Consider the following 22,524-nt stretch of genomic DNA (forward strand, 5'->3'; position numbering starts at 1 on the left):
TTTGCAAAGTAAAGATTTGTAGCATCTGTGTTTATATTTTCTAAAATATAATATTCACTAAGCATTTATATAGAACACCAGAAGTTAAGATAGATGAGAAAGTTTCTGTGAATTAAAAAATGTCATGTGGCCTGACCTATGGTGGCGCAGTGGATAAAGCATCGACCTGGAAATGCTGAGGTTGCCGGTTCGAAACCCTGGGCTTGCCTGGTCAAGGCACATATGGAGTTGATGCTTTCTGCTCCTCCCCCCTTCTCTCTCTCTCTCTCTCCTTTCTAAAATTAATAAATAAAATTTAAAAAAACCAAAAATTAAAAAAAAAAAAGTCATATGGCCTGACCAGGCGGTGGCACAGTGGATAGAGCATCGGACTGGGATGCAGAGTGCCCAGGTTCGAGACCCCGAGGTCACCAGCTTGAGCATGGGCTCATCTGGTTTGAGCAAAAGCCCACCAGCTTGAACCCAAGGTTGCTGGCTCCAGCAGGGGGTCGCTCAGTCTGCTGAAGGCCCACGGTCAAGGCACATATGAGAAAGCAATCAATGAACAACTAGGGTGTTGCAGTGCGCAATGAGAAACTGATGATGGATGCTTCTCATCTCTCTTCGTTCCTGTCTGTCTGTCCCTGTCTATCCCTCTCTCTGACTCACTGTCTCTGTAAAAAAAAAACAAAAAAAACAAAAAAAAAAGTCATGTGGTCTGACCTGTGGTGGTGCAGTGGATGAATTTTCAACTTGGATCGCTGTGGTTGCTGGTTTGAGACCCTGGGCTTGCTTGGTCAAGGCACATGTGAGAAGCAACTACTACTGCAGGTTGATGGTTACTGTTCCTCCCCTAACCACTTCTCTCTAAAAATCAATAAATAAAATCTTTTAAAAAAATGTATGTGGACATGTTAAGATGTCTGAACTGTCTTTGAAATAATTAGGTCTATAAATGACAACATTTTTAATGCAAGCATGTTAACCTTTATGTGTTTATAAGATTACTGTGAGCAATTGTATGTAGAACACAGGAAACTTAACTCCATAGACTTTTTCTGTGACCTGTTCTCTACTAAGAACTTAATTTCCTGATATTTTGCTATCGCAATTTGATATTGAAGAGTATAATTTAATAAGGCCAAGCATATAGGGTGAGATAGTACCTTTTATTTTGGAGTTAACCTAGTATATTCTCCTTCTCCTCTCAGGAGTTTGCATGTTACCAATATGAATTTGAAATTCAGACACCCTTATTGGCCATTTGGCCCCGTGTGTAGTTTCTTATCATTAGGAAAAGTTACTACAGTGGATTACACAATTTGCTGATAAGGTACTAAAAATCCTGCTACGATTATTTTTGTTCTGTATATACTGTTTTGTATTGAGTGCTGTCTTGGATCCTTTTGGTTTTAGCTTATGTAGAAATAGGATTTTTGAAATCTGCTCCTCTGTCAAATAATGCTCTTATTTAAATTCATTGCTTCCAAATATCCACAAAGATTTATGAAAACCACTTATAAAAAGTGTTCAGGAAATTGGCCATAAATTGCAAATATACTTTATAAAAAATAAAATTTATATTAAGCATATTTGGAAGTTTTATGTAAATTATAGAGTACATACTTGTGTGGCAGAAGTATAAAGTCTGTTGGTTTCAGATTATTATAGCTAACATACTATAATTACTATGTATTAGGCACTGTTCTAATTTTTTTATGTATATTAACTCATTAATCCTCACAACTACCTTATGAAGTAATTACCCCTGTTTTACAAGTAAAGAAACTGAGGTACAGTGAGGTTATTAAGTAACTTGCTCAAGATCACACATCTGAGAAGCTGAGTTGCACTGGATTCTCATTTAGCAGTCTAGCTCTGGAGTCTACATTCTTTTTATCATCTGTATTTTTAAGGATTATTTTATTTCTTACTTTCTCTCTAGATCATCACATTATTATTCCTTCTAAAGCCATCACTTTTTAGTTAATTTCATCATGTTTATGATGCCATTAAAAACAATGCATTCAATTAATGTGAAATAAATTAAGAAAGCTAAGTTGGTGAAGCTTTTGTGGCTTTTATTTCCTTTTTCAGTCTTTAGGATCTAAAGGAAAAGCTCTCTGAGGCGTTACCAGGGAGCGCCCCCCCCCCCCCCCCCCCCCCCGCCCCAATGCCTCATTTGTTCATTACTGCCCATGTAGTCCCGCAGTAGCCAGCACACAATTTTCTGGCCTCTTAGCCTCCACCGAAACCACAGTTTCCATCTGTTGTACTTAGTATGAGTATACTTTTGGCCCTGCTTCCCTGATGCATTTGTGCTGCCTCATCATCCAGTGCCTGTGTATACAAGTTGTTGTCAAGGTGCCCCATCCCCACTCCTGGTCTCCCAAATGGCCTCAGATGCCCTTTCCCACTGAAAAGGAAGGACATCCTTTGGTGAACTGTATAGCCATGAACCTTGTGGAGTCTACATTCTTAACCATTACACAAGTGTCTTTGATTGGAATGATCATTAAGCAAATAGTGATCAATTATAACTTTCCTTTGCGACTGATGTTAGACTTATTGCAGGACAATATAAGCAATTCCCCTTGACATCTTGTTAAAACCTAGTTTCTATTGTGAGTCTTAAGGTTATGTTGGCACAGTATTCTGGAATTTGAGTATATAATGATGATTGAGCAGAGGGATATTTGAGACTAAGTTTATTCTTGAATTTTATTTCCAATTAAAAGATAAAATTAACTACAATGTAAGCAGTTTACTTTTTAGGTATTTAAAGTTAGAAAAATGTTAAGCTAATATTGAATGTAGTACTTGAGACAAATGTTTCTTGAATGAATCATGGGAATTAAACTAGGTAATGAAGAAAAGTATGAAATGAAATGAGGCTAAATAAATACAACTGTTTTTAAGATAGTAAAGGAATGAATCTTCTTTTTTTTTTTTTAAGATTTTATTTATTTTACAGAGAAAGAAGGGAGAGGGAGTGAGAAGTATCAACTCATAGTGGCTTCACGGTTTTTTTTTTTTTTTTTTCTGAAGCTGGAAATAGGGAGAGACAGTCAGACAGACTCCCGCATGCGCCTGACTGGAATCCACCCGGCACGCCCACCAGGGGCAATGCTCTGCCCACGAGGGGGCGATGCTCTGCCCCTCCGGGGCATTGCTCTGCCGACCAGAGCCACTCTAGCGCCTGCGGCAGCAGCCAAGGAGCCATCCCCAGCTCCCGGGCCATCAATGCTCCCGCCTTGGCTGCGGGAGAGGAAGAGAGAGACAGAGAGGAAGGAGGAGGGGGGTGGAGAAGCAAATGGGCGCTTCTCCTATGTGTCCTGGCCAGGAATCGAACCCAGGTCCCCCGTACACCAGGCCGATGCTGAGCCAACCGGCCAGGGCCCACGGTTGTTCATTGATTGCTTGTTGTATGTGCCTTGACCAGGCAAGCCCAGAATTTTGATCCTGCGAACTCAGTATTCCAGGTTGACATTCTATCCACTGTGCCCCCATAGGCTATGGTTCTTATTTTGTATGCATCTCTGAAATAAAAGAAATTATAAAATAAATACAGTCACTACTTGTATTTCCCTGTTTTATTGTTGTTTTTGTTAATTAAAAATTTTTTTATTGGAATGGCGTCGTTTGCCAAACCATACAGGTTTCAAGTGTACAACTCAATATAACACCATCTTACACACCACATCACAAACCGTCTGCCCCAAGCAGTCTCTTCTTACCTATTTACTGATAAAGGGTAATCAGTCTTTAAGTGCAAATGAAAGACAAAGCATATTAATATTGTAAGTTGTTTCTTCATTCAGAATTTAGCCCTAGGCCATGTTTGTGAAATAAATGTATAATTATATATCCCTGAAAAAAAAAAAAAGTGTTCTTTTGTTTGTTTTTTTGTAAAAATAAAATGGATTCCAGACCTTTATTCTTCATTTGAACTTTTTTTGAGGCTAAAATGTAGGTATTTATTTAATAAATATTAGTTTTTGAACTAATTTTTTGTTTGTTTAGGAATTACAAGCTTTTCTCCCCTTTTTATTGAATTTAGTGAGGTGATACTGGTTAACAAAATTATACAGGACTCGGTTGTACAATTTCACAACACACCTGTATTGTGTGTTCACCACACAAGTCAAGTCTCTTTTCATCATTATTTATCCCCTCTATACCATCTTACACCCTCATCTTTTGTTTTATTTTTGAAAGAGAGTTGAAATAGTTGAATGGAGACATTTTACACTGCTATTTTTTTAATATTATAGTTTATTTTTTTATTTTTATTTATTTTTTTGTATTTTTTGTATTTTTCTGAAGCTAGAAACCGGGAGAGACAAGCAGACAGACTCCCGCATGCGCCAGACCGGGATCCACCCGGCACGCCCACCAGGGGGTGATGCTCTGCCCACCAGGGGGCAACGCTCCGCCCCTCCGGGTCGTTGCTCTGCCGCGACCAGGGCCACTCCAGCGCCTGGGGCAGAGGCCAAGGAGCTATCCCCAGCGCTGGGGCCATCCCTGCTCCAATGGAGCCTCGGCTGCGGGAGGGGAAGAGAGAGACAGAGAGGAAGGAAAGGGGGAGGGGTGGAGAAGCAAATGGGCGCCTCTCCTGTGTGCCCCGGCCGGGAATCGAACCCGGGACTTCTACACTCCAGGCCGACGCTCCACCACTGAGCCAACCGGCCAGGGCTATACTTTATTTTTTAATGAAAATTTTTTGCAATTACAGTTTATATTCACTATTTTTTATTTATTTATTTATTTTTTCATTTTTCCGAAGCTGGAAACGAGGAGACAGTCAGACAGACTCCCGCATGTGCCCAACCGGGATCCACCCGGCATACCCACCAGGGGGCAATGCTCTGCTCCTCTGGGGCATTGCTCTGTTGCATCTAGAGCCATTCCAGCGCCTGAGGCAGAGGCCACAGAGCCATCCTCAGCACCCGGGCTATCTTTGCTCCAATGGAGCCTCAACTGCGGGAGGGGAAGAGAGAGACAGAGAAGGAGGAGAGGGGGAGGGGTGGAGAAGCAGATGGGCGCTTCTCCTGTGTGCCCTGGCCAGGAATCGAACCCGGGACTCCTGCACGCCAGGGCGATGCTCTACCACTGAGCCAACTGGCCAGGGCTCACTATTTTTTATATTAGTTTCAGTTGTACAGCATAGTGGTTAGACAATCATATACACTTATTTTTTGAGAGAGAGAAAAAGAGAGACAGGAAGGGAGATAGAGATGAGAAGAATCAATTTATAGTTGCAGTACTTTAGTTGTTCATTTCTTCTCATATGTGCCTTGACCAAAGGGCTCCATCTGAGCCAGTGATCCTTTTCTCAAGCCAGAGAGACCTTGGGCTTCAAGCCAGAGACTTGAGATCATCTTTATGACCCTGTGCTCAAACTAGCATGCCAGTGCTCAAGATGAGAAGCCCGCACTCTAGTTGGTTACCCTGGGGTTTTGAACCAGGGCCTTCAGCATCCTGAGTAGACATTTTATCCACTGCACCACCACTGGTCAGGCAGTGCTGCCTCTTTTATCCTGTATTGCTTGGGGCACCAGAAATGTTTTGCTAGGTTGCATGTTCTCAGCAGAGAGTTTTGAAAAATATCCTGAAGTGTGTGAGAAAATGATTTTCCATGTAGCTACAACTTCAGAGATGAACTTCATAAAGCATGCAAGCAAGTTGTGTTCAACAGTGTTACATTTTGAAGGCTGCCTCAGATTTAGAGGGGATTGTATATCATAGCATTGTAGCATATGTTGTGTCAAAAGCATGAGATTTGCACCTTATTCTATCTCTAAAGTAAGAATTCTGCCATTGCCTTCTCCACAGGGTTGTTGTGAATATTAAATGAATTAATATATGTATACAATTTAAAACATCCAAATACGTAGTAAGTGCTAAATAAATGTTAGATGTGGTTTTTGTTACTATTATTATTATCATCACTATTATACTCTTCAGAGTAGTGGAAGATGATTACGTGTTGGATGCAGGTTGATGTCATTGATTTTGTAGATTATTAAACAGATAGTTTATGTGACCAGAACAGAGTATTTTGACAATTAAGTTATCTCTTACCTCCAAATCTGTCCTGTTTATTCTACTTTGTGATGATAGGGTTTGTGACTCTGCAAGCCACATTTATGCATTGTTAACGGCTCCCTGTTTGGTCGGTAAATAAGGGGCAGTAAAGGGGACTTGCTCTTCTTTGCTTCCAGTGGCTTATCTCCCTACTATTCCTGTGAGAGCCACCCTTGTAACACTTTTCATCCTGGCAGTAGTAGTAACTTCCTGTAGCAGTTGCTGGATCTAGTGTGCAGTTTTTTCAACACTTGAGGACTGGTTTTATCAAGCTTCCTCCAGAAGCCACTGGAGGAAGGTTTGAGTCCCAGGGCCATGGGGCTTCAAGGAATCAGACACCAACACCATCTGAGCAGTGCCTTCTTCTCAGAACTGGGAGTTTAAGTTCCCTGGACCCCTCTTCTAATCTTTTGGTAGCCTAGCCCTGGGCTTGATAGCTGCTTTCTGTAGTTGCTATCTTTGTGATTCGTAGAGTTCTCTTTTTGCCCCTTCAGCTGTTTACGTAAAAACTTTATATTTGGTTAAGAAATCTTATATGACATCTGTCTATTCAAATAACAGGTATGGTTCCTGCATTTGACTGAATCTTGACTGATATATAGAGGTGATAAGGGCTAGTAGTCAACATAGTTTCACTTAAGAAGTTCTCATTACCTTTTTTAAAAAAGTACAATTCTAAGGTGACATAGTATATTTTGATTTTCCTAAATAATTTTATAAGTATCCCATGATAATCACATGGACAACATGAATCTTGTTATAGATTTAATGATAATAAAGTTATTTATTTATTTATTTTTTTGTATTTTTCTGAAGCTGGAAACGGGGAGAGACAGTCAGACAGACTCCTGCATGCGCCCGACCGGGATCCACCCGGCCCGCCCATCAGGGGGGGTGCTATGCCCCTCCGGGGCTTCGCTCTGCCGAGACCAGAGCCATTCTAGCACCTGGGGCAGAGGCCAAGGAGCCATCCCCAGCGCCCGGGCCATCTTTGCTCCAATGGAGCCTTGGCTGCGGGAGGGGAAGAGAGAGACAGAAAGGAAGGGGGGGGGGTGTGGAGAAGCAAATGGGCGCTTCTCCTGTGTGCCCTGGCCGGGAATCGAACCCGGGTCCCCCGCACGCCAGGCCGACGCTCTACCGCTGAGCCAACCGGCCAGGGCCGATAATAAAGTTTTTGAATTAGATAACCATAGAGTTGATAGAAACCTGAAGTAAGTATGTACCAAAGCACAGGACCCTATTTTTTAAAATCTAGTCTTATTGAATAATACTGTATCCTAGATAAAGGCATGGGAGTTTTCACAACTATAAAATGGATGATAATACACTGAAAGAATTAGGATTCAAGGAGATATTGCTGTATAGGTACTAGACCAGTAAGATAAAGCCAAACCACAAAGGTAATTTGTGATTTCGGCCTGACCTGTGGTGGTACAGTGGATAAAGCATTGACCTGGAATGCTGAGGTTGCCTGTGCGAAAGCTTAGGCTTGCCTGGTCAAGGCACGTATGGGAGTTGATGCTTCCTGCTCCTCTTTCCTTTCTCTCTCTCTCCTCTCTAAAAAATAAATAAATAAAATCTTTAAAAAAATATTTGTGATTTTGACAAGGGGAGGGACCATGTCTGTTTTATTTTCTTTTTCTATGTTTAGTCCTTTGTAAATGCCTGACACAGAGTATGTGCTCAATATTTGAACATATTGATAAATCAAGACAAAGTTACTCAATTATAAACGAGGTTCTGCATTTAGATTGAATACTTATGAGCAAACCTTACTTATCAATAGTTTTTGGGAAAAGTTTTGGGTTGTTTTTAAGCTCAACATGAACTACATATATTCAATCACTAAGAAGCTAATAAATGCATCTTAGTATTAACGAAAATAGTGTTTAATCTTAGAAAGCTGCTATTCATTTTCCTTCATTCTGAGTTTAAGTCTAGTTTTCAGAACCATATATATTTTTAAAGATTTTATTTATTCATTTTCGAGAGGAGAGAGAGAAGTGGGGGGAGGAGCAGGAAGCATCAACTCCCATATGTGCCTTGACTGGGGAGACCCAGGGTCTTGAACCAGTGATCCTCAGCATTTCAGGTTGATGCTTTCTCCACTGCGCCACCACAGGTCAGAACAGAACCATATTTTTATTTCTTTATTCATTTAATTAATTAATTTTTTCAGAACCATAGTTTTAGAGGAACATAGTTTACTAGAGAGCATCCTAAAAAGTAACTACCGTATTTCCCCATGTATAAGACACTTTTTTTCCCAAAAAATTTGAGGTCTAAAAACTGGGTGCATCTTATACAGTGGTTGTAGTAAAAATATACTTGCCTTTCCTGCTTTTTGGTGCTTGTTTTTGCGCTCATTGTTGAAGACATTGATTTGTCATCGGACACAGATGAGGAAAAGCTAATGGATGAGAGTTTTGACAGTGATGAGGAGTTGTGTGAATTTTATGATGAATAAAATAAGATCAATAACTATGTAATACATTATTTTTTCAAATTTCGGGTCCCCAAATTAAGGTGCATCTCATACATGGGAGCATCTTATACATTGGGGAAATACGGTAGGTTATGTGATGAACATTTGAGGGAATTTGAAGTTTTAGAAAGGAAACATCATTTCTCATCCCTCACCTAAAGATTTACTGGCAAACTGGGGATGCTTGAAGTCACAAATTTGTGATAATTTGTTTTCTTAAAGGATGTACTAAGAAAAGATCTCACAGTGAAGGAAGGGAAAAGAAGGACTAGGCATAACATTTTTTTAAGCCCTTGAGCAGTCACTTCTGAACAGTTTCTGACTACAACCATAGCAGGATCTCAGTTCTGGGAAGGCTTAAGCTGGCTTGGATGTACATAGTTCTTTAGGATTTACTAGATTGTTGCTTTTTAGCCTATATAAATTAATGAGGGCACTTGGGCTATTAAGTGGAGAAGTGGTGGGAGAGCTACAACTTATCGAATACAAATGAGCAGGCAGCCTGACTAACTCCCCTTCCTTACTCTTTCTATGAAAAGGAAATGTTGCAAGGGCAAAGTTCAGCACGTAATAGTTTGTTTTTGTTTTTTTTCCCCCCCCTGAATTTGGAAACGGGGAAAGACAGTCGACAGACTCCCGCATGCGCCCCACCGGGATCCACCCGGCACGCCCACCAGGGGTGACGCTCTGCTCACCAGGGGGCGATGCTCTGCCCCTCCGGGGCATCACTCTGCTGCAACCGGAGCCACTCTACCGCCTGGGGCAGAGGCCAAGGAGCCATCCCCAGCTCCCGGGCCATCTTTGCTCCAATGGAGCCTTGGCTGCGGGAGGGGAAGAGAGAGACAGAGGAAGGAGGGGGTGGGGGTGGAGAAGCAAATGTGCGCTTCTCCTATGTGCCCTGGTCGGGAATCGAACCCGGGTCCCCGGCACGCCAGGCCGGCGCTCTACCGCAGAGCCAACCGGCCAGGGCCAGCACGTAATAGTTTTAAACAACAAATGCTATAGCAGTGTATAAGAGATGTGGAAACGACAATATCTGAGGGCAGAACACTTAATATGTTGTTTTAGGGCAGAAAACTGAAACCAATGGCTGAAAGTTTTAGGGAGGCAAATTTAGACTACTGAAAGAAAAACCTTTCTGGACAACAAGTAGTTGGAAGTTGTATTTTTGGATGAGGTCTTCTAATGTAGATATTCAGCAGTGTACCTGAGGGCATATTACACAGGGGATCAGATGGACAAGTGGTAAAGGTGCTGCTGTCAGTTTCATTTTTGCAATATTGAGATGTTTAACCTGGTGCTTCATCTGATTAGGACCATACTTCTGGCCTATAGAACAGGTTGAGAGGGTACCTGCAGTCAAATTTAGTATTTTATGAAGAAATATTTGTCTGTTTCAGCCCAGAAAAAGTGATATTCTCAAAGTTCTGCAATATAAAACATTGCTAAAATTATTTTGGTCTGAAAAATTTCTAAGCAAATATCCATCAACTATACAAAAATTTTTACAAGTGTTTCTATGGACTTTATTTTTAGATTTTTATTCATTTTAAGAGAGAGGAGAGCCCTGGCTGGTTGGCTCAGTGGTAGAGCGTTGGCCTGGCATACAGGAGTCCCGGGTTCGATTCCCGGCCAGGGCACACAGGAGAAGCGCCCATCTGCTTCTCTACCCCTCCCCTTCTCCTTCCTCTCTGTCTCTCTCTTGTCCTCCTGCAGCCAAGGCTCCATTGGAGCAAAGTTGGCTCGGGCGCTGAGGATGGCTCTATGGCCTCTGCCTCAGGTGCTAGAATGGCTCTGGTTGCAACAGAGCAACTCCCCAGATGGGCAGAGCATCACCCCCGGTGGGCATGCCAGGTGGATCCCGGTTGGGCGCATGCAGGAGTCTGTTTGACTGCCTCCCCAACTTCAGAAAAATACAAAAAAAAGAAAAAGAAAAAAAAAACCCAAAAAAAGGAGAGAGAGAGAGAAAGGGGGAGGAGCAGGAAGCATCAACTCCCAATTGTGCCTCTCTTCTTGCCCCAGAACAGGGTAGGCATACAAAGGCTGTACTTCCCAGCCCCCACCCTACCCTGGCACCCTGCTTTCCCTTCTGGGCTTCAACTCTGCCCTCTCCCTCTATTGCAGGGTTTTGAACCAGCAACCTCAGTGTTCCAGGTCGATGCTTTATCCACTGAGCCACCACAGGTCAGGCAAATTATACATATATTTAAAGGCAGTATTGAATTCAGTGTAGACTTTGTTATTTGTATTTTCTCAATCTTCATATGTACAATTAAGAGATTAAAATTTAAAAAAAAAAATATTTATTTTCTTGATTTTAGAGAGAGAAGGGAGAGAGCAGGAGAAACAAGAACATCTGTACTTTTATGTGTCCTGACCAGGGATTGAACCAGTAACCTTTGCGCTTGGGGATGACAATCTAACTGACTGAACTAACTGGCCAGGGCCAAGAAAATTTTACGAAAATAAAAATAATCCAGCCTGACCTGTGGTGGTGCAGTGGATAAAGCATCAACCTGGAATGCTGAGGTTGCTGGTTCGAAATCCTGGACTTGCCCAGTCAAGGCACATGTGGGAGTTGACACTTCCTGTTCCTCCCCCCTTCTCTCTCTCTCTCTCTCCCTCTTTCTCTTCTCTTTAAAATATATAAAGTCTAAACAAAAATAAAAATAATCTATAATCTTATATTCAAAGATAATTTAACATAGTTAATATTTTGATCTGGTTTCTTTCATTAGTTTCTTAAGTGTAGCCTTCTCATCATAGTTGAGATTATATTGTTTATGGGTTTTTTTTTGTTTAGCGAAGGGGGAGAGAGAGAGACAGGGATTGACAGGCAGAAAGGGAGAAAGATGAGAAGCATCAACTCTTAGTTGTGCCACTTTAGTTGTTCATTGATTGCATTCTCATATGTGCCTTGACCGGGGTCTCCAGCTGAGCCAGTGACCCCTTGCTCCAGCCAGCAACCTTGAGCTTCAAGCCAGCAACCATGGCATCATGTCTGTGATCCCATGCTCAAGCCAGTGACCCCGTGCTCAATCTGGTGAGCCTGCACTCAAACTGTCGACCTTGTTATTTTCAGGTTGGGTCCTGAGCATTCCAGGCTGAGGCTCTATCCACTGTGCCACTGCCTGGTCAGGTTAGGTTTGTATTTTGATCTTTCCCTTAGTATAACTTTAGATTGCCAAGGAAAAGTTTGAGTACTTGTAATGCCAGTATTCCCAGCTGCCATCAAAGGTACCTGGCCAATGCAGGTTCCGGTTTGATTCTGACCGATAGTAATGAAACAGTTGAGCCAAAAGCTGGTGTTCCATTTTCCTTTAATCCTAGCTTGCACCAGTGGGCGAGAAAATACACGTAGTGGGAAACACTTCCCTTTCAGGGCTCCTAAAGCCACTGACTCATCCGAGTTTTCCTAGAATCAAAGGCTTCCACCTCACCAGTCTTATTCACCTCTATTCCCCATCTCCTTCTCCTCCATGAACTGGCTTCTCCTTCCCCTATTCTGCCATTTTGGCTGCCTCCTCCACATGGCTTCCCTACCTCCTCCAGCCTGGGCTTCTCCTCCCTTCAATAACATAGCCATTCTCTTCCAGAACAATGTGAACTCTCTCCAAGATGGTCTCCTAGCTCCTTCTTTTAAAACCTTTTGGTGTGAAAGCCCTCCCCCAACACACATTAGCATAACCATGCTCCTTCCAAGCAAGAAGGGCATTCAACCGCCCCCTGTGGGCAGCGGCCGTCTTTAACAGGGTGAGCAAAATATATCTTATTTGCCCAACAGTACTCTTTTGCATTCATTCTCTCAAACAAAAAGCATATACATATGTAAATGTAAATATGTAAGTTTATAACTATGCATGCACATACATATACACCTTGTGTACTCCAGGCACTATGTTGGCTGCTTCTTGGAAAGTTTACTGTCTTTCAGAGCACAAAAGTTAACTATAATATAAAGTAGACCATGAAGAATGTCTGTATTTTCTTGAAGTTTAGACAAGGAACCCCTCTGGATTATCAGAACTTTTTCTCACGAAGTTTCTTTGTTTGTAGATTCCTCTCTTTGGTGCTAAGACTATTGGCCAGAGAAGTCCTGATGGTCCAGTGCTGAGCAAAGCTGAATTTGTTGAAAAAGTTCGTCAGAGTAACCAGGCCTGTCATGATGGAGATTTCCACACAGCTATTGTTCTATACAATGAAGCTCTGGCTGTTGACCCTCAGAACTGCATCTTATACAGCAATAGATCTGCAGCATATATGAAAATCCAGCAGTATGACAAGGCCCTGGATGATGCAATCAAAGCTCGACTTCTCAATCCCAAATGGCCTAAGGTAGAAATTTTATTTACTTTCATAGACTCTTTTGTGCTCATATTTAATTTTAATGTAACATTTTATTGATTCAGTATAGTTATTAATATTTCAATAGTCTGTACTTTGGCAAAATGTAGAATGGCTTCATTGAGTTGGTACACTAGTGAATGGCTTCCTTTTTTATGCTTTGGAAGTATGCTTTTCATGTTCAAGATTAATTTTTTTCCTTTATGTTTCAGAGTTGAACTTTTTTCACTCAGCTTCTTGATAGGATACATTGTAATCATTTAATGGGTTTTGGATATATCTTTTTTTTTTGCATAGATGTTTTAGATAGAGTATGATAATCGTTTTTCTTTCCTTTGATTTAATTATTCTCTGTTAGTAACTGTATTTTCAAAATGGTATTTAATCAAAGAAACTTTTTTCTAATAAAACATTATAATTATGTATAGTCCTTTGAATAGTGTAAGGATTGAGTTGTCTTTGTTTTGTAAATATATTTTCAGTGTACCTATTTATTTACCCCTAGTATTTTAGAAACTGCTTTTTAAGATGTGACTGTGTGCTTGAGATTACTTTTTATTGAATGCAAAACCATTTGATCCCATCATTGGCTTTCTGTTGAGTTAACAAAGGTTAATGGCTATTTCCTAAAGATTTTAAAAGAAATTCTTACTGTCTTTATGATATGTCACAGTCATATTACTTTATACTGTAACTCTGGTAGGTATTTTAAAACTTGGTTATATGACAACATTTGGGACTTAGAATGCTGTTTTCAGAGGACAGACCTATGTTCAAATTCTTTTCTATTAATGACAATATGGCTTTAGGTAAATCTCTTGAACCATTCTAAGGTTACAATAAATGAGATAGATAATAATACCTATCTTGTAAGGTTATTTAACAGTTAGATAATTTGTTACTTGTAGTAGATGTTTGGTATATAATAGCTATGCTTATGACTTTTTAAAAACATCCAATTAATCAATTATTCTAACATCACTTGTCATTGTCTTTTTTTTTTTAAAGCCTGTAGTCGACATCAAGTAAGTCAAGGTGATTGATTGCATCTTACATGTCTTTTATCTCTTCACTGACTTTTTTTTTGTCTAGTTATTCCATCAGGTGCTAAAATGAAATTAAAATCTCCAGTTAAGATTTTGGAATTGGCTATTTATCTCTTCCTTTAATATTGTCAGTTTTTGTTTCATTTAAAAAAATTTTATTGATTGATTTTAGCGAGAGAGGAAGGGAGAGGTAGAGATAGAAACATTGAGCTGTTCCTGTATGTGCCCTGACTGGGGATTGAACTGGCAATCTCTGTACTTCTGGATGATGCTATATAACCAATGAAGCTATCCAGCCAGGGCATTTCATGTTTGTTTGTTTTTTTTGTTTTGTTTTGTATTTTCTGAAGTTGGAAACGGGGAGGCCGTCAGACAGACTCCCGCATGCACCCAACCGGGATCCACCTGGCATGCCCACCGGGGGCGATGCTCTGCCCATCTTGGGGCATTGCTCTGTTGCAACCAGAGCCATTCTAGCACCTGAGGCAGAGGCCATAGAGCCATCCTCAGTGCCCGGGCCAACTTTGCTCCAATGGAGCCTTGGCTGCGGGAGGGGAAGAGAGAGAGGAAAGAGAGGGGGAGGGGTGGAGAAATAGATGGGTGCTTCTCCTGTGTGCCCTGGCCGGAATCGAACCCGGACTCCTGCATGCCAGGCTGACGCTCTACCACTGAGCCAACCTGCCAGGGCCCATTTCATGTTTTTTGAAGCTCTATTGACATATATACTTTTATTATTATGTCTTGATGAATTGATCCTTTTATCATTATGCAAGATCTCGCTGTATCTCTGGTAGTTAATTTTGTCCGAACTTGATTTTGTTTGATAATAATATAGCTACTTCAGCTTTCTTCGGCTTCTTCTTTGTATTATGCGTCTTTTCCTATCCACGTTTTCAACCTCTCTGAGACTTGACATATAAAATATATCTCTTTTGGACAGCATGGAATTTTGACTTGCTTTTATTTTTAATTTTATTTTTTAAAAATATTTTATTTATTGATTGATTTTAGAGGAGAGAGAGAGAGAGAAAGGAGAGAGGGGAGGAGTGGGAAGCCCTAACTCTTAATAGTTGGTTCTCATATGTGCCTTGACCAGGCAAGCCTAGGGTTTTGAACCAGCAACCTCAGCATTCCAGGTTGATGCTTTATCCACTGTGCCACCAGAGGTCAGGCTGTTTTGTTTTTAAATCAATTTAGTTATTCTCCCTTTTAGAATGTTTTTTTATTTTATTTTTCTGAAGTGAGAAGCAGGGAGGCAGAGAGACAGATTCCCACATGTGCTCAACCAGGATCCACCCGGCAAGCCCAATAGGGGCGATGCTCTTCCCATCTGGGACATTGCTCTGTTGCAACAGGGGCCATTCTAGCACCTGAGGCAGAGGCCATGGAACCATCCTCAGTGCCCAGGCCCACTTTGCTCCAGTCGAGCCTTGGCTGTGGGAGGGAAAGAGAGAGAGAAAAAGGAGAGGGAGGAGGGTGGAGAAGCAGATTGGTGCTTCTCCTGTGTGCCCTGGCCGGGAATCGAACCCAGGACTTCCACACGCCTGGCCGACACTCTACCACTCAGCCAACTGGCCAGGGCAGTCATTCTCCCTTTTAATTGGAATCTTTGTCCATTAACTTTTTTTTTTAAGTGAGTGAGAGAGAGAGAGAGAGACAGAGAAAGAGAAGAAGGGAGAGATATCAGAAGCATCAACTAGCACTTGTGGCACTTTAGTTGTTCATTGATTACTTCTCATTTGTGCCTTGACCTGGCATGTGACGAGCCCAGCCAGTGATCCCTTGCTCAAGCTAGCGACCTTGGGTTCAAACCAGTGACCTTGGGCTTCAAGCCAGTGACTTTTGGGCTCAAGCCAGCAACCATGGGATCTTGTTGATGATCCCATGCTCAAGCCGGATTAGCCCATGCTCAAATTGGCGACCTTGGGGTTTTGAACCTGGGACCTCAGTGTCCTAGGTTGATGCCTATCCACTGTGCTACTACCAGTCAGGCATGATGCATATCTCTTAATTTCAAAATGATAGTGTACTAAAGAGCTAGCAGCAGAGTTTTTACTTTATGTGTTTAGTCATAGTTAATATACCATTGTAACTGAAATTTGAACTGTGACATTAGGGAACTGGTGTTATTTAACTCTGGTAACTGAAATTCATGTATTGTATATTGAAACAAGATGCATGTGAAGTGAGGACTGCTGGTTCTTTGGAGTAGCATGTAGGTTTCTTTCTCCCATTACATGTTAATTCACCTCTGTAAGCCTCAGTTTTCCAATTATTAAACTGGGTTAACATTCTAAGCCTTGAAGTGTTGTAGTGAGGATCAAGTAAAATAATGTTAGGCACTCACCACAGTTTTTCATGTACAAGTTTTTTAATACATGATAGTCATTAATGATGGTGATCGTGATGATGATGTTCTTTGTTCTGTGTTTATACATATTTATTTTTTAGTCAAATTGCCCATTCTTTTTTTGAGCATTTTTTCCCTTTATAATAATCTCAGTAATCTGAATCCATTTAATTTCTGCTGATTGTTTTTATTTTAAGTTTTCTATTGATTGGGGGAGATGGGAAAGGAGAGAAAGAGAGAAGCATTAACTTTGTTGTTCCACTTAGTTGTTCCAGTTAGTTGTGTATTCATTGATTGCTTTATGTATGTGCCCTGACTGGGGATCTAACCCATGACCTCAGTGCACCAGGACAATGCTTTATCCACTGACCCACTCTGCTATGGCTTCAGCTGAAAAAAATATGATGCCAAAATGAATAAAATATTTCATTAAGACATATCTGTTGCAGAGGGAAGAGGAATAATTATTTCTTTAACACATATAAAATATATAGTACATGGACTCTTTTGAATAACTTATCAGGTCATTGCTCTTTTTTTTGTAATTTTTTTATTTTTTTATTTTTCTGAAGCTGGAAACGGGGAGAGACAGTCAGACAGACTCCCGCATGCGCCCGACTGGGATCCACCCGGCACGCCCACCAGGGGCGAAGCTCTGCCCACCAGGGGGCGATGCTCTGCCCCTCCGGGGTGTCGCTTTGCCGAGACCAGAGCCACTCTAGTGCCTGGGGCAGAGGCCAAGGAGCCATCCCCAGCGCCCGGGCCATCTTTGCTCCAATGGAGCCTCGGCTGTGGGAGGGGAAGAGAGAGACAGAGAGGAAGGAGGGGGTGGGGGTGGAGAAGCAAATGGGCGCTTCTCCTGTGTGCCCTGGCAGGGAATCGAACCCGGGTCCCCCACACGCCAGGCCGACGCTCTACCGCTGAGCCAACCAGCCAGGGCGTCATTGCTCTTTTATATGTGGCTATATTTCATTTATTTCAATTCAGTTAAATCAAGCATAATGACTTTTTCCCATTGTTTTGGTTTTGGTGTTCTACTTCTTCATGATTTGTGGAAAAAAGGAATGTATTGATGATCTGTATTTGTATCTGTATTGATGATCTGTATTTGTATCTGTATTGATGATCTGTATTTGTATCTGTTAGCTTTTTTTTTTTTTTTTTGTATCTGCTAGCTTTTGTTCTATAACAAATCATTCCAAAACTTGGTTGCTTAAAATGACAACCATTTATTTAGCTTAAGATTTCGCATGTCAATTGGGTGGCTCTTCTGGTCTGGGTTGACCTAACTGATTTCTGCTGGGCTTGCTCATGTGTTTGAGGTGAACTAGAGGTTTGATTTCTGATGGTTGGTATGCTGTTGGCTAGGGGAATAGCAGCAACTGGGCCATGTGTCTTTTATCATCCAGTAGGTTTTCCTGGGCTTCTAAACATGTCCAAGTAGTTTTTGAGTCTGGCTCATGTTTGCTATTGTCTTGTTGGCCAGAACATATCATATAGCCCAGCTCAGAACCACTATAGGAGTAGGTTACCCAAGGGCATATAGAAGGAAAGAATTAATGGCCATCCTTATAATTTACTGCAATATTCTTCGTCAGACATATGCACAGTATGGTACATATTCATGTACCATCAATTCCAGAGTACATCCCTTTTTAGTTGTATCTATTTTAGTTTGACTTTTTACCCTTTATCTTTCTATTCTAGAATTTTCTTGAATCACATCTTTTCAGACAAGTCAGTTGTGAAGAAGTTATTATCATTTTAGTATGAATTATGAGTTACAGAAATAGTTATATTCATCAAGGGTACTTACTATAGGAAGGAAAAACCCGAAAGAATGGTAGGTTTTCATATGATGTAACACCATAGAAGGGAAAATTTTACAACGGGACTTTCCTATTAATTTTAAAGCACACGATAAATACCTCTCTTTCTTCATGGATTTAAAAGTTCTCCCCACATTCTTATTCATTGTTCCTGATGACAGATTTTTGTCATTAGGTATACTACTTGATGACAGAGGATTATATACTGTTTGGCTGGTATTATACCTGATGACAGAGTTATATGTAAGAAAAAAATGTTAAAAATATCTTGGTTATATGTTTCAATTTGGTTTACCTATTTCATAATAGTAACAAAATATAATAGCTCTTGTTGAGTGCTTATTTACTGAAGGATTGTCTGAATCTTTTTATTTGTGATATCAATTTTATACTTAAAATAATCTTATGGAGTAGATATTATTATTTCAACTTTATAATAGAGAATATTTATACTTAGTGAGATATTAAGTAACTTGCCCAGGACATCTAACTTGTAACTGGGAGGGTTGAATTTTAACCTAGGTCTGTCTGATTCTAAAGAAATTTTCCTTAGTTAGTATACTATACCGTACCACCTACTTGTATAAAGGAGTCTATTAATTAAGAAATTTTAAGAGTTCAGAATTCTCTTTTAAGTTTATTTATTTATTTAGTGACAGAGACAGAGACAGAGAGAGGGACAGACAGGCAGGAAAGGAGAGAGATGAGAAGCATCAATTTTATGTGTGGCTCCTTCGTTGTTCCTTGATTACTTTCTCATATATGCCTTGGCCGGGGGAGGGGGGCTCAGAGGGGGGAGCAGAGCAGAGTGACCCCTTGCTCAAGCCAGCGACCTTGGGGTCATGTCTATGATCCCATGCTCAAGCTAGTGACCCCATGCTCAAGCTGGTGAGCCTGCGCTCAAGCTGGTGACCTCAGGGTTTCGAACCTGGGTCCCTCTGCATCCCTGTCTGATCCCCCTCTGCATCCACTGTGCCACTGCCTGGGCAGGCCCTACTAATTTTGTTATTTGTTTCCAATATGTTTTTGTTATTTGTTTTCTAGATAACTTTTTTCTGTTTTTTTCATCCTGCATTACTTTCTTCTTTTATGTTAAATAGTTATTTTCTAGTGTACCATTTAAATTTCCTTGTTTCTTTTACTACTAGATGGGGCAAAAGTAGTTTTAAAGTTGTGAATATACAAAACAAAGTTTATTCTTGTATTATTATTTATTAATATTGTATTATTTTCCATATAAATAACTGTAAAGTTACTTTTACCTAACCCCATGTATATTTTTAGTTATTTTCTTGGTGGTTATCCTGGGGATTATAATTAAAATTTTAATTTAAAACAATATTTTTAAATTTATGTCAATTTAATTTCTTTTTTAAAATTTTATTTGGAAAATTAAATTTAATGGGTGGCATTGATCAATAAGAGTACAGAGGTTTCAGGTAAACATCTCTATAGCATTAGAACTTTTGATCGTGTTGTGTGCCCATCACCCAAAGTCATTTTCTGTCATCATGTATTTGACCCTCTTTATATTTAACTTCAACAGTATACAAAAACTTTGTTCCATATAGCTCCATTCCTTTCTACTTCCTTTGTGCTATTATTTTAAAACAAATTATATCTTTATACATTATAAACCCATCAACATAGTCTTATAATTATTGCCTTATGCCATTGTCTTTTAAATGAAACAATTTCTCTCTCTTTATTGGTATTCTATATTTGGTGAAACATTGTGCTCACACTTTAATTCTTTAGACATTGTTTTGTTTAGTACTTGCAACATGTTTATAATAATTAATTTAAAATCTTTGTTTAGATCACATCCTTCCATTGATTCTTTCATGTTGTCTCCAGAAGCTGCTGTGGGCTTGCTAAAAGGGACAGTATTTGTCCTAGCCACATTGCCATTGGATAAAATTACTGAATGTCTTAGTGAATTTTGTTCTTCTGTTCAGGTTATGGCATTAAAAAAGCTGTTGTTTCAGGAGCCTAGCAATGGTATATCCTCATATCCCACTGTGTTCTTTGATCATCTTGTAGTAATATTTAGAAATACCAATCCCATTGTGGAAAATGGACAGACTCATCAGTGCCAAAAGGTCATACAGAAAATACAACCAGTTTTATCAGAGACTCTAAATAAGCACCACGCTGATAGATTGTAGCGTGTTGTTGCTGATACCTCCATTTTACTGTTTGCTGTGTAGATGAAGGATCTGCAGCCCTGCTGTAGCCACTAGTCACACAGATGGTGAATGTGTGCCATGTACATCACCATTCCTGTTTCCTGTACCTTGGCAGTATCTTGTGGATGAGTATGGTATGGAAGGAGGGCTGTCAGATCTGTGACGTGCTCCAGGCACTGTATATCTCCACCTTTCAGCTCTTAGAAAAGCAGAATGGGCTCCAGAATCACCCAACACCATGGATGACCTGTTCAGGTTAGCCACTAGGTTTATTCAGTGCAGCTGTTACCTTGCTGAGGAACCATGTGGTCATCTCTATCTTATAGTGGACCATTGCCGCTATTACCCTGGACCACAGGGATGCTAACTTCAGTGTCATGAGATTCCTACAACACCTTATCTGTATGAAGGTAGCCACAGATCATGAAGAGGACATTGAATTATGGAAAGAATTAATTGGACAGGTGATGAACCAGCTTGGACAGCAGCTTGTAAGCCAGCTGCTCCACACATGCTGTTTTTGTCTCCCCCTTACGCTACCAGATGTGGCTGATGTGGTCTGGGAGATTATGCAGGTTGACAGACCGACTTTTTGGTAAGAGAATTCCTTGAAAGGTTTGCCAAAGAGACAACTGTGGGAGCCCTCACAATGAAACACAAACAACTAACAGATTTCCACAAACAAGTCACTAGTGCTCAGGAATGTATACAATTTTGTTGGGTCTTGTGAGACTTCACCAGATTGTTTCGATAGCTCACACTTCTGCACTGCGCCTGTCATCCAGGAATGTTTTTTTTTAAATTAGAAGACAGGAAGAAAACAAAAACCAGACTGTGTCCCACAATCAGAATCCTCCATTTTGGCAGAGGGGCCTTCACCAGGGCATCCAATTACACAGGGAGAGACTCCAGCCTCTAAGGCCGTCCTGAGGAGTTCTTGCTTGAAGGTGTGAAGGAAAATCAGTGCAGTTTTTAAAAAGATGGCTGCTGTCTGTCTGGCATAGTGGGAGGGGAGTTGCTTTCCTTGGGAACTTGTTTCTAAAATGAAAAAGAATTTTAAGGAAATAAAAAAGGAAGACTAAACTGAAACCAGACCTGAAACATTTGCCTGGTAGCAAATGACACCCATACTTACACGTATGAACACACACACACGCTAACGTGTGCATACACAGAAACGTAAAGGTACAGACTTTCTGTAAAACAATAAACAGTTACTTAGGGAAAATGGGAATTTAAATGAATTAAATATCTGCAATTGGAAGAAAAGGGTCAGGATCATCTCTTAATGTTTTTTTATTGTTTTGTCCTCTCTCCTATCCTTCTTTATCATTTTCCCTCCTCTTTTAACAAAGTGAGTAGAAATTTCTCCCATCATCTCCAGCCACTTCTTACCACCTTTAGGATTGTTTGGACAGGGAGGAATGAGCAAGGAGCCTTTGCTGTTTTATACTGTGAATCACATCAGTGATACTAGGACCTGCCAGGGCCAAAATTCATCTGTATCCCAACTCTGACCACACTATTCAATCTCTAAGTCCACTTCCAATCCACATCAGCCTTTCAAAGAAGAGCCAAAATTGGGGTGAGTGGGATATAAATGTATATTCTAAGTTTTAGTTTCTTAAGATTTTTTTAGTTAATGTTTTACTTCAAACGTGAGAGAAAAAAGTGTGTGGGAATGTGGGAAAACGTCTTTACAGGGATAACTATATTTTACTAAAAAATGTGAAAATTATTTGACTTCATGGGGATGAGGTAGGAGTGGGAAGCCCAAAGCACAGCATTTCTCAACCTGTGGGTCACGACCCCGGTGGGGATTGAACGACCAAAACACAGGGGTCGCCTAAAGCCATCGGACCCACAGGTGAGAACCGCTGCCATAGCAGATCTTAATGTTTTAAAGGAGTTGCAGTCCTGAATAGACATTAGATATGAGGTTGCTGTTCTGTCTAGTGTTGTAGCCATCTCAAGAACAAATCAACAACGAAAAAAAAAAAAAAAGAAAAAGTAAAATTAAAAATAAGTTTTTGTTTAGTAAGGCTAATATCTGGAGAGGCAGAGGCTATAGAGGCATCCTCAGCACCCAGGCCAACTTTGCTCCAATGGAGCCTTGGCTGCGGGAGGGGAAGAGAGAGACAGAGAGGAAGGAGAGGGGGAGGGGTGGAGAAGCAGATGGGCGCTTCTCCTGTGTGCCCTGGCCGGGAATCGAACC

General features: G+C 40.7%; 1 protein-coding gene across 2 annotated transcripts in view; it reads left to right on the forward strand.

The window, feature by feature from the left end:
• Positions 1 to 22,524, forward strand: part of TTC28 (tetratricopeptide repeat domain 28) — a 698,236-nt gene that overhangs the window by 16,788 nt on the left and 658,924 nt on the right. For both annotated transcript variants that reach the window (XM_066260240.1, XM_066260241.1), the window contains exon 2: positions 12,608 to 12,886. In XM_066260240.1, the coding sequence (XP_066116337.1) occupies positions 12,608 to 12,886 (279 nt within the window). The remainder of the gene's footprint in view (positions 1 to 12,607; positions 12,887 to 22,524) is intronic.

Source organism: Saccopteryx bilineata, chromosome 2 (assembly GCF_036850765.1).
Source record: "Saccopteryx bilineata isolate mSacBil1 chromosome 2, mSacBil1_pri_phased_curated, whole genome shotgun sequence".
Classification (NCBI taxonomy): domain Eukaryota; kingdom Metazoa; phylum Chordata; class Mammalia; order Chiroptera; family Emballonuridae; genus Saccopteryx; species Saccopteryx bilineata.